Source organism: Acinonyx jubatus, chromosome D4 (assembly GCF_027475565.1).
Source record: "Acinonyx jubatus isolate Ajub_Pintada_27869175 chromosome D4, VMU_Ajub_asm_v1.0, whole genome shotgun sequence".
NCBI lineage: Eukaryota > Metazoa > Chordata > Mammalia > Carnivora > Felidae > Acinonyx > Acinonyx jubatus.
Window position 1 is genome coordinate 53,177,918 of NC_069391.1, and position 12,601 is coordinate 53,190,518.

The window sequence follows — 12,601 nt, forward strand, 5'->3', positions numbered from 1 at the left end:
GAGGTGGGAAGGAAGAGTCAGAAAAAGTAAGAACGGGCTGTTTTCCTGCGTTGCAAAAGCCTGAAAGGGGGTGGGAGGAAGTTTTAATTTGAATGACATTTGGAGTTTTAGGATTATGAGGTTGGATTATAGAACATCTCTGAGTGATGTTACAAGCTACGGCGCCTGCCCCGTAGGAGCAGAAAATAACACAACCAGCAAGGAAGGGCAATGGGAGAGAGAGAATTAAGTTGCTTCCTGCTTGTACGTATCTTATCGTTTCCTGCTTGGTATACCAGTCACGACTGTGGGTCAGTGAGCCCCACCCCTGCTGGCCAGTGCTATACTCACCAGGCTGAAGCAGATACTGGGGGAGTGGTTGCTGCTGTTTCCTGCTCTGCTTGAGGGGGCCGGTATCTAAATCCTTAGTTTCCCACTGGAGACTAGGTCTGGGTCAGGTATGGCAGGGGACTCAGAATAGAAGAGAACAAAGGGCTCCAGCAACTGCCAAAAGTGAAAAGAGGAAGGGAGGCTGGTTAGGTGAAACCAGTGTCAGGAAGGAAAGCCTGGATTTTTGAAGTTCCTTCTTGCTGGTCTTAGTGTGGGAGGCCGGACCCTGGTGCCAGGCTGAGACCAACCAGGTCGAGCAACGGCTCCCTGTTGACTCAGCCAACCCGGTGGTTCCCCCTCCCATTCCCCCACTTGCAAAGGCATACGAAAGCCTTGTCAAGGCTGAGAAAGCTAATTCCTGAAGCCTGTGGTCTGTGGGTGTTGGCAGTAATGTTACCCCCCTTTTTCTACCCCGGGTCAAAGAGAAACAAACATGGGAACCGTGTTTTGCTAGCAATCTATCAACAAGGTCTTGTTGTGACCCGTTTAGAAAGTTCACAAGGTACACAGAACTAAATGTTTTGGCTGGCAGCGATCATGTGAAACCTGCTTATTCTTAGAATGACCTGATCCATAAGAGTCTTGATATAAAAGATTGTGTACAGCAACAATAAAGCCGTCACTTGGGCCATCAGCCCAGGGGACCCTCCTGTTCCCAAACTGGCTTCTCTTCTCTTTTCTTTCTTATATCCCCCTACCCTCAGGACCCCGATCTCGGTGTTTGTTGCGCTGGTCGCAACATCTTAGTGCCTCTGCCTGTCCTGGCATCCACGTCACATTTGTGGATCCTTTCTCTCTGTCTCTGGATTCAGAAGACAGCTGGCATCTGGCATCTGGGACACGGCCCAGTGTAGCAAAGAGAGCCCTCTCCCCATTCACATAGCACTCACTGCGGAACGACTTGGCACAGACTTTCTGGAGGGCAATTTAGTCATAGGTCGCAGAAGCCTTGCAATATTTATACCTGCGTAAGAGTTAGGGTTAGGTTCGACTTCAACTAACACCAAAACCCACAGTAGCTGTAACTTAAGCACTAAGATGGGAGTTTATTTCTCCCGTGTGTAAAATTCCGAGAGAATGTGGACTGGCACTTGCCCAAGTTTCAAGGAGAATGCAGATTCTTTCTAGTATAATCATGAACCAGCATGAGACGATCCATCGTCCAGGCAGCAGGATGGAGTGTATCCAATGAAGAAAAAAGGGAAGGGTCACAGAACCCCTGGGTCTAAGGAAGGGTCCTGGAAACTGCCATGTAGCTGTTTTTGCTCCCACTTCATTGAGGAGCGTCCCCAATCACACGGCCATGCCCAACTGTAGGGGACTCCGGAAAAGGCAGTGGTTCCAGATGACCAAATATCTGGCTGAGGATTGTGGAAGAAGAGTGAAAGAATATTGGGGAACAATTAACACAGTTTTGTGCCTTGCTTATTTCACTTAAATAATGTATCTTGGAGATGATTCTGGATCATTGCTTAAAGAGCTTCCTTATTCTTATGTATTTTATTTTACCTCATTGTTTGGAAGCATCGCAAAGTATTTCGCTAATCTCCTGTTGTTGGCCAGTTAGCTGTCAAGCTTGCATTATCACAAATATTGCTGCAGTGAGTAACCTTGTGCACAGGTAGTTTTACATATAGGTGAGTATATCCACAAGATAAATTCCCAGATGTGGGCTTGTTGACATTCTGTAATTTTAGTAGATTGTTGCCAACCTGTCCTTCCTAGAACTGTAACAGTGACAGTCCCGTTATCAATAATAACCCTTTACGACATGTTTTATCAAATTTTCTATCTTCATCTATCTGATAGTTAATAGGCAACTAAAAAATTTTTTTTAATGTTCATTTTATCTTTGAGACAGAGAGAGACACAGAGCATGAGTGGGGGAGGGGCAGAGAGAGAGAGAGAGAGAGAGAGAGACACAGAATCTGAAGCAGGGTCCAGACTCTGAGCTGTCAGCACGGAGCCCGTTGCAGGGCTTGAACTCATCAACTGCGAGAGCGTGACCTGAGCCGAAGTCGGACCATTAACTGACTGAGCCACCCAGGTGGTCTGGCAATTTTATTTTATTTATTTATTTATTTATTTATTTTTATTAAAAATTTTTTTTATTTTTTATTTTTTTAACATTTATTTATTTTTGAGACAGAGAGAGAGAGAGAGAGCATGAACAAGGGAGGGTCAGAGGAAGAGGGAGACATAGAATCTGAAACAGGTTCCAGGCTCTGAGCTGTCAGTACAGAGCCTGACGCGGGGCTCGAACCCACAGACGGTGAGATCATGACCTGAGCAGAAGTTGGACCCTTAACCGACTGAGCCACCCAGGCTCCCCGGTCTGGCAATTTTAAAATTTAAAAGCAGTGTTACAATTAAAAATTTTTTCCATATATCTTTGCACTCTTGTCTGTTTCTACAAGGTAAGACCATAGAGAAGAATTACTGAGTGCAAAGTTATGCAAAATTTTAAACTCTTTTTAAAAAATGTTTATTTATTTTTGAGACAGAGAAAGAGAGGCAGAGTGCGAGTGAGGGAGAGGTAGAGAGCGAGGGAGAGGCAGAATCCAAAGCAGGCTCCAGGCTCTGAGCTGTCAACACAGAGCCTAACTTGGGGTTTGAACCCACCAGCTGAGATCATAACCTGAGTGGAAGTTGGATGCCCAACCAACTGAGCTACCCAGGCACCCCTAAAATTTTAAGCTCTCGATCCTTGTTGTCAATTTTTTTTAAGGAAGATGTGCTAATTTTCCCATTCACCACCTACAATGCTTGAAAAGAGATCCCTTAAATAGAGTATAAAGAGATAAAGTGCAGCAGTGAGGAAGATAGTTTTTAAAAGTATTTTTTCCTTCCTTCCTCCCTTCCTCCCTCCCTCCCTCTTTCTTTCTTTCTTTCTTTCTTTCTTTTCTTTCTTTCTTTCTTTCTTTCTTTCTTTCTTTCTTTCTTTCTCTCTCTCTCTCTCTCTCCCTCCCTCCCTCCCTCCCTCACTTCTTTCTTTCTTTCTTTCTTTCTTTCTCTCTCTCTCTCTCTCTCTCTCTCTCTCTCTCTCTCTCTCTTTCTTTCTTCAGGCTCCATGCTAAGCGTGGAGCCCATCGCAGGTGGAATCGTGACCTGAGCAGAAATCAAGTAGGTTGCTCAACCAGCTGAGTCACCCAGGGGCCCCGTGAGGAAGATGGTTTTTAGAATCAAATATGCCAGAGTTTGAGTTGGATTCTTTTAGATCCCCTGAAGAGTATTGAATTATTATTATTGTTATTTAATGAAGCATAGTTTATCCATGGTATTACATTCATTTCAGATGTACAACACAGTGATTCAACATTTACATACATTATGAAGTAATCTTCAAGGTCACTTATGTTTTAATCGGTTGACTTGGCTAGACATGAACATAAACACTCTTTCCCCTGCAGCCAGTGGCTGCTGAAATTTCATTTCTGCTCTTTTAAGATCAGCCAGGCCACTTGGCATTGGCCTCACATGTGCATGGTCTTGGGGGACAGTCAGAGATCGGGGCAAGATTTCATGCCCCCAGAAGTCGGCGCTTTCCCCTCTACCCCTTCCCTTTCCTGGGTAACTCTTCTCGGCTTCCAGCTGCGGTGGTGGCTCTGCACTCTGTCCTCAGCTTCTGTGAATCAGTTCGACTGTACAGATTGTCCTCTGGCTAAAACCATAAAAAAACAAGAAAGTCACAGAGTAAGTATGAGACCCCAACAGCTTCAGAATCTACCTTCTTTGGGTCTCTCTTCAGTGCATTTAGGTAGGTTTTTTTGGGTCAAGAGTTGTTAGCCTCAGGAAGTAGTTCTCTGGGCTTATTTCAGCCTTCTTTGCAGTGTGACATCTATGATTTTTATTGATCCCTTGTGCATGAACAGTGCCATTAAAGTACATTTTGAGTCTGCCAAGGGTCTATGTCCCCAAAGGCCTGGAATTGCCTGATAATGACAAAACTAATGGCCAGTATGGTGGGAGGCGGGTGGTAGGGGAGCTCACAAATTTCTGGGACATGTTCGTGGTACTGAGGCAGATTTGGGGTATGTAAACCTTTCCTAATTGCCTCCAGGCAATGGTTATATCCCTGAAAAATACCTTTCAGCAAAGGGACTTCACATGGTATATCCCACTCAGTAGTGACTTGGGGCCAGTCATCTGAGAGCCTCAGTTTTCTCATGTGTAATGTAAGCCCTGCCTACCTCACAGGACTGTCATCAAAGTGCTTAGGAGACGAGAGAGCAGTTCAGACCTGCAGAAATAATACTGTGCTGCCTCTGACCTTAGATGCACAGCTGAGGTGGTCAGAGGATCCCAGGCTACACCTGAGAGCCATCACCCTGAAGCCCACCCTTTCTACCTTTCTTTCTCCTTCCCTTCCTCCCTCCCTCCCTCCCTCCCTTTTATTTATTTATTTATTTGAAGGATAATTGACATATGTTATCCTATTACTTTCAGGTATACATCGTAGTGACTTGATATATATTTTTTTAATGTTTATTTATTTTGAGAGAGAGAGAGAGAGAGAGAATGTGAGCTGGGGCGGGGAGGTGCAGTGAGAGGGAGAGAGAGAGAAATTCCAAGCTGGCTCCACACTGTCGGCGTACAGCCTTATGTGGGGCTTGATCTCATGAACCATGAGAACATGACTGAGCTGAAATCAATAACGGATGCTTCACCGACTGAGCCACCCAGGCACCCCATGACTTGATATTTTTTATACATTACGAAGTGATCCCCACTGTAAGTCTAGTTACCATCTGTCACCATACAAAGTTGTGTTATTGACTACGGGAGCCTGCTTTTCAATGTTTAAATGTGTTTCCAGATAAAGCTGTCTGTTGGGAAACCAACAGGGAATTCCAAGTCAGCTGGAAACATCAAAGAGACAGTATACAGGTAGTACCAAGTATATCGAATAGCATAAATGATTTCCCTTCAAAGTCTTTTTCTTCCCAGAAGCACATTAGCTGGTATAGCATGGTGAGGGAAATTACTTGCGATAGCTGGGAATTTGGGAACATGGAAAATGACCTACTTGGCTCCTTCCACTCACCACCCACACTCCATCATAACTGAAGGTCAAGGATGGCTTCTTTCAGTACAGCTACTAGAATTCCAGCATTTATGTACTATAACACCCTATTCTGTATTTGACATGCCCAAAATACGTGCAAGAATTGAAGTGCATTGTTCAAAGGTTACAAATCCACGTCTCAAGGAGCTAGGAGATGAGGCTTTACCACAGGTGGTCTGACATCTGGGTAGGAGTCAGGCTCACTTGGAGCAGTGACCGGCTTTTTTTTCCCTAATTTTTTAAAATGTTTATTTATTTTTGAGAGAGAGAGAGAGAGAGAGAGAGAGAGAGCAAGTGGGGGAGAGGCAGAGAGAGAAGGAGGCACAGAATCTGAAGCAGGCTCCAGGATCCGAACTGTCAGCACCGAGCCTGACACGGGGATCGAACCCACGATCTGTGAGATCATGACCGGAAGTGAAGTTCGACGCTTAACGACTGAGCCACCCATGCCCCCATGCATCTACCTTTTTTTTGCACCGGTCAACTAGGATTAAATAAATAAGTAAATAATATAAATAAAAAATAAAAATAAAAATAAAATGTGTGAAAAATGATATGAAAGTGGTTTTATTGAATCCCATGGAAAATAAAGGGATATTCTTACCACCTAGACTTTGTAGTTGTGGGAAGACTATCAAGGAGAAAACTGTCACAGACTTTCATTTAGATGGCATGTTAATGTTAGACCTTGTGTCCTAAGTAGCAGCAAAAAGCACTTTCCTAGTTTCTCATCCTGAACTCTTGGGGGGGGGGGGGGCTCTATCTGGCGGGTAGGCTGCTTGTGCCCAAAGGACTCAAGTTGCTTACCACAACTTAGAACAGTGGTTCTCAAGGCATGGTTCTTGAATTAGCAGCAGCAGCAGCAGCAGCAGCAGCAGCAGCAGCAGCAAACGGGCCCCACCCTGTGCCTAGATATTCAGAGACTGGCAGTTGGGCCAGCAATCTGTGTTTTAACAAGCCCTCCAGACAATTCTGTTGCATGCTCAAGTTTAAGAATCACTGCTTTTGAGACACTTAGAGCTAATTACTATAGTGCTGAGTCAAAACTGATTTCAGAATATAGATGTTGCTACATGTAAGTCTTAAAAAAATTTTCCAAGGCGTATTTTTTTGAGAGAGAGACAGAGAATGAAAGAGAGAGTGAGGGAGAGAGAGAGAGAGCATGAGCACAAGTGGGGAGGGGCAGAGAGATGGAGACCCAGAATCCGAAGCAGGCTCCAGGCTCTGAACTGTCAGCACAGGCTCCCCACCGCATGTAAGCCTTATGGAGAAGGTTTGTGTCTGTGACTCCTCCTCTAGCTGAGTGTAGGAACCGCCTGGTATAAACCCAAAGGGCCCAATGAGAAGTGTTGCAAATGCTGGGACTAAAAGAGGAAAATTTTTGGACTTCCAGGACAAAGACTCCAGCAATGTGAAGGGAGATACGCCAGAAAAGAAGGCCCAACATTGCCCAGAGAAAGAGGACTTGGGGGAGGTATCCTCAGGAGGGAAGGTGTACCTGGGCTGCCAAACTGCTCCAAGCCCACCTGTCCAAGCCCACACCGACTGGAAGTTACAAATACTTTAGCTAGATGAGTGGGAAGGTATGTGGAGCATCTAATAACACTTTGAATTAGACACATGTACGTTTAGATTTAGGTTTGTTTGCATATCACAGAAAACTCAGTATAATGGTAGCTTAAGCAAGATAATAACAGATTTATCGTTCACGTAACGTAAATGTGGGATTGGTACTTTTGGGGCAGCTCCACTGTTATCAGGAATCCAGACTCCTTTTGTCTTTTTATTCCACCATGCTAATTTTTGGCTTCCATTCTCAAGGTATGGTTCAATAGGACAGCAGAAGCTCCAACCGTCACATCTCTCTTCCGGGCTGTGGGAAGGAGGAGAGGCAGAAGGGGGAAAGGGCACATGCCTTTGTTGAGTCATTTCCCTCAATTTAGTTTAATAATTTAATTTAATTTCTTAAAGTTTATTTATTTTTTTTGAAAGACAGAGACAGCACAAGCGGGGGAGGGACAGAGAGGGCGTGAGAGAGAGAGAAAATCCCAAGCAGGCTTCGTCCTGCCAGTGTGGAGCTCAATGTGGGGCTCAAACCCACAAAGCCATGAGATCATGACCTGAGCTGAAACTAAGAGTCAGACACTTAACTGATTGAGCCACCCAGGCGCCCAGAGTCATTTCCCTTTAAATACCTTTCCTCATCTGAAAAAAATGTGATTAGGGGTGCCTGGGTAGCTCAGTCAGTTAAGCGTCCAACTTTGGTTCAGGTCATGATCTTGCAGTTTGTGGGTTCGAGCCCTGCATTGGGCTCTGTGCTGACCGCTGGGAACCTGGAGCCTGCTTCGGATTCTGTGTCTCCCTCTCTCTCTGCCCCTCCCCCATTCACGTTCTGTCTCTCTCTCTGTCTCTCAAAAATAAATAAATATTAAAAAAATTTAAAAAATGAGATTAATATAATTTAAAGAGACATAGGGAAAATAAATAGGAAGATGACTGGAAAGATTTTAGAAACATAAAAAATATATAATGTATAAATATATATATTTACATATATATTTAAAACAAAGAACTGATAAACTGGTAAACTGAATGTTGACCCAGCTCCAAAATGCCTAGAATAGGGATATTCTTTTTTTTTTATTAAAAAAAAATTTTTTTTTTCAACGTTTATTTATTTTTGGGACAGAGAGAGACAGAGCATGAACGGGGGAGGGGCAGAGAGAGAGGGAGACACAGAATCGGAAACAGGCTCCAGGCTCGGAGCCCGACGCGGGGCTGGAACTCACGGAGCGCGAGATCGTGACCTGGCTGAAGTCAGACGCTTACCCGACTGTGCCACCCAGGCGCCCCATAGAATAGGGATATTCTTAAGGGATATTTCAGTCTCCACTAAATGATGAGTTTTCTTCCCCTAGCGTTTAAGCGTCTCCCAGAGACATGAATTAATCCCTTTTAGGTCATGGAGGGAACTCTAAATGCTTATATAATTTTGAAAAAATGAGTTGGCATCAGAGACAGTTATCATGCTTTGCACATTATCCTAAGAAAAACAGTATTTACTTTTTGTATTTCACGTAATTTGCCATCTTTAATGTCCCTCATTATTACTGGTTCTGTCCTCTTTACAAAAACTTACTATGCTATAGCATTGGCTTTACGAGGCCTAAACAAAATGCTCTGTGTACTATGAGCTTTTTTATACTTTATACTTTTTTATACTTTCATTTATTCACTTAACCATACATTAAGTATCTGTTTTAAGTTTTGAGCACTGGGGTTTTATTATAAACACAAAACACAGGGTTCCTTTCCTGATGGGAGTTTACATTGCAGTGTCTGTGTAGGTGTTGCTGTTGAGGGAGATAGACCAAGAACACATAAACAAATGAGCAAGATAGTTCAGATAGGAAAAAGTGCTATAGTTAGGAGGACATGGGAGCGTGTAATTGAGAGGGAGAGGCTATGTTAGAAGGGAAAGTTCTCCTCCAGGAGCTAAGATATGAATGTGAGACAAAGCCATTAACAAATGTGCAATTTACAATGAGCACTTATTTCGTGGTTACGGTCATCTAAAAATTTTTGTTTCTAAACAAAATTCCCACTACACAAATGATGAAGATGCAACTTCTTTTTAAATCAACTATCAACGAAAAAATGCTCCATCTGTTAATGCCAAAGATAAGATTGTGAGCAATATTAGAATTATTTTGAAATCCAAACAGCTGTCAGTAGGTGTGCCTTCAAAAAAAAAAAAAATCAAGCACTTGCTCTTGCTTAATCTCTATACTAGTTACTTTTGGGAAATGAAATATTTGAGTATCTCACTTGACTGTTAAGAGTACAATGTTATCAGCAAACTGGCAATGAATTCTGTGGCAAAAATGAATCCATTCTGGTTTTTGAAAGAATCTGTTTTATATTTGTGACTCATGATCTCGTAGAATCCTACATGTGCAGAGAAAGTTGGCATCTGCCAGGAGCAAAGCAAATTTGATTAGATGTTCCAGTGGCTAGAACATATTCATTTAGTGTTTACAGCTGGCTTCCTTAGAAATATGAGTGTTGCTTATCTAGTGACGTGAATTTAAAACATACAGAGCCTTGAGCACTGGGTGTTATATGTAAGTGATGAATCACCAAATTCTACTCCTGAAACAATTACATTACATGTTAACTAACCTGGTTTCAAATAAAATTAAAAAATAAAAAACAAAAAAAAAAACCCCAAATGATTCCATTGGAACAATGTATGTTAAGCATAGAAAACCTCTAAGAATATACATTAAAATGTTAACTGTTTAAAAAAAAAACATACAGAGCTTCAGATTTGATCCCTGATTTTTTAAGAAAACCCACCAAACCTTATAAGAATAGATTTCCTAAAAAATTGGACTTGATTCTCATTATAACATCAACATACTACAAATCTAGAGCCAAGTTTTTTGTATCTCTTCAAAATTTGAGATGAAATTTGTAAGACAATAACAAAGCATATGGGAGAGGGAGAAGCCACCAATGAGATGGTTTCACGTCAAAAAGATGTGATATTAATTTAGGAACCAATGAACTTTAAAAAGTGGAATCATGTGTGAGTAATAGAGTAGAATCTGGACCCAGACGGGAATCTAGCCTCAGAAAGTGAAGCATAAACAGAAAAGAGGGTGGAGGGGAGGAGGAATGGAAATTTTCAGGCATATTGGAATTAAAAGACTCTTAGTTCCCTTCTAGCCCATATATTTGATTCTAAGAGCACCCAAACAATGTGTTAACCAGGGGCAGCTGGGTGGCTCAGTCAGGCGACCTATTCTTGATTTTGGCTCAGGTCATAATCTCAGGACCAAGGGATTGGGCCCTGGGTCGTCTTGTTCAGATTCTGCTTAAGATTCTCTTTCTCCTTCTCCCTCTGCTCCTCCCCTGCTGGCTCGCTCTCTCTAAAAAATAAATAACTAATTTTTTTTTTTTTTTTTTTTAAAGAAGGTGTTGGGGCTCCCGGGTGGTTCAGTCAGTTAAGTGTCCAACTTTGGCTCAGATCATGGGAGTTTGAGTCCTGCTTCTAGCTCTGTGATGACAGCTTGGAGCCTGCTTCAGATTCTGTATCTCCCTATCAAAAATAAACATTAAAAAAAAAGAGAGAAGATGACCAGTTAAAAAAATGACCTTATTGAGAGTACAGATAACCATAAAATTTACCCATAAGCATACAATTCAATGATTTGTAGAAAATTCAGAGTTGTGCAACCATCAGGACAATCTAACCTATTTTTTTCATTGTTCATGGGATAGAAACCATTGTAGAGCAAGTTTCAAGGATACAAAGGGGATTTATTGAAAACATGTGTAATAGACATGTGTGGGCAGTTGGTTTACTGAAACAAATAAGGAGAAAGAGAGGGAGAGTGGCTGGAGGCAGTACAGAACAATGGTTAACAGCTACCCCTTGAAGTCAGACTGCCGGAGCTCAGATTCAGGCATCCTTATTTGCCTTAAAGCTGTTTGACCTCAAACAAGTTACTTAACTTTCTGAGCCTCAATTTATTCATCTGTAGTATACTAGTACCTACTTCATGGGGTTATGAAGGATAAATGAGATATGTATGAGGTGCTCAGCATAGTCCTGACCTATAGTAAGTACTCAACAAATGTTAGCTATTTTTATGATTATCACTGGATGACCATTAAATAGCCTTTCACGAACCAGACACAAAAGACCACATGCTCTATGATTCAATTTATAGGAAATTCTAGCAAAGTCAAAACGATGGTGATAGAAAGTAGACCAGTGGTTGCCAGAGGCCATGGAGGGGGTATGAATGAGAGCAAAGGAGCACAGGGAACTTTTGGGATGGTGTTTTGTAAACATTTGTCATGGAATTAAACTTGGCGAATTTGATTGTGTGTAAAACAAAGCAGACAAAAAATACCCCAACCCTAAAAAATATAGCTTTTAATTTTCTAGTTGGATAGTTTAATTATTACATGTTAGAAGCAAGAATGAATTTCTAAACTCGTCCAGCAAATATTTGTTGGGTACCTATTATGTGCAAGGCACTGTTCTAGTGCTGAGGATACAGCCTTGAAGTGGACAGCATTTCAACCCTCATACAGCTTACAGTTCAAGCATGAATTAGATACATGTGTTTGGGGCCACAAAAGTCAGTGTGGGATGTTATGCGGACATAATCGAGACAGGGGAGTGGGAGGAGGGGTAGAGGAGCTCCAAATTATATAAATATCTGTTCCGTGGATTTTCCTTTATTTTTCAGACGCACACAGAAGTAAACACAGCGTGCCTCTATCTGACGTAGTGTTTGGGCACGTGGCGTGACAGAGGCCTCTGGGTGACAGGTGATCTTGAGTGACCCAGGGCTGCCCTCTGGTCCCCATTATCTGTGAGTCTCACGTGGCGACGCAAGCGGACTGGCATCGGCCCACGGACCAGGTGGACGCTTCCATCGGCCTGTAGAGTAGCGCGCCCTCGACCTCGTCAACTAGGCGCTCTCTTGCCTCCAGGCTACCAAGAGCCCCATCCTCTCCCGCCCCCACGCCTCGGCAGAGCTCACTATGCTGGGCCCCGGCAAGCACCCGCCCAGAACGTGGGCCAAACCACCGAAGTCTCAGCCTGCGAGATGACTCCGCCCACCAAGTGACCCTACCCACGGGTGACCCCGCCCACTCGGGGGGCGGAGACTCGTTGCGGGAACCTGGTTAACTCTTCAGTTTGAGTCGCGTGGGGGGGCGGGGCGAGGCCTGCGGGGGGCGGAGCTTGCGGCGAGGCGGGCCGCTTGGCGCGGGCTAGGGAAATGGATGCTCTGCTAGTCTGCGGGCGCCGGGGGCGGGGAAAGCACTCGCTCAGCTCGGCGCTGGCCCCGCCCGCGACCCGGCGGGAGCCCGGGGCCGCCCCTTTCCTCCCTCACCGGCGCTGGGCTGAGTCCCGAGTCGAGAAACCTCGCAGGCTCTGAGCTCCCTGTCTGGGTTTTGGGTGGCTGCAGCCTGAGGAGGAACATGGCGCTCGTAGGCAACGGAGCAGAGCTGGAGGCGGACGAGGTACTGGCTGGTGGGGGTGCGGGTACTGTCTGTCCCTGGAGTCCGGGAGGGATGAGCGAGCCCGGCAGGGACGGCCAGGGTCCGCCCCCTTGGTCCCCAGTCTGGGACAGGCAGCCTCCG

At 44.0% G+C, this 12,601-nt stretch overlaps 2 protein-coding genes across 2 annotated transcripts in view; both read left to right on the plus strand.

Annotated features, from left to right (window-relative positions):
• Positions 1-12,067, plus strand: part of LOC113595873 (rho-related protein racD-like) — a 36,392-nt gene extending 24,325 nt beyond the window's left edge. Inside the window, exons 2-5 of the mRNA XM_027047073.1 lie at positions 4,242-4,381; positions 6,286-6,363; positions 6,828-6,908; positions 11,948-12,067. Of these exons, the coding sequence (XP_026902874.1) occupies positions 4,242-4,381; positions 6,286-6,363; positions 6,828-6,908; positions 11,948-12,067 (419 nt within the window). The remainder of the gene's footprint in view (positions 1-4,241; positions 4,382-6,285; positions 6,364-6,827; positions 6,909-11,947) is intronic.
• A 170-nt stretch (positions 12,068-12,237) lies between these two features.
• Positions 12,238-12,601, plus strand: part of TTC39B (tetratricopeptide repeat domain 39B) — a 128,835-nt gene continuing 128,471 nt past the window's right edge. Inside the window, 2 exon segments of the mRNA XM_027047187.2 lie at positions 12,238-12,276; positions 12,278-12,481. Coding sequence (XP_026902988.1) covers positions 12,238-12,276; positions 12,278-12,481 — 243 coding nt within the window.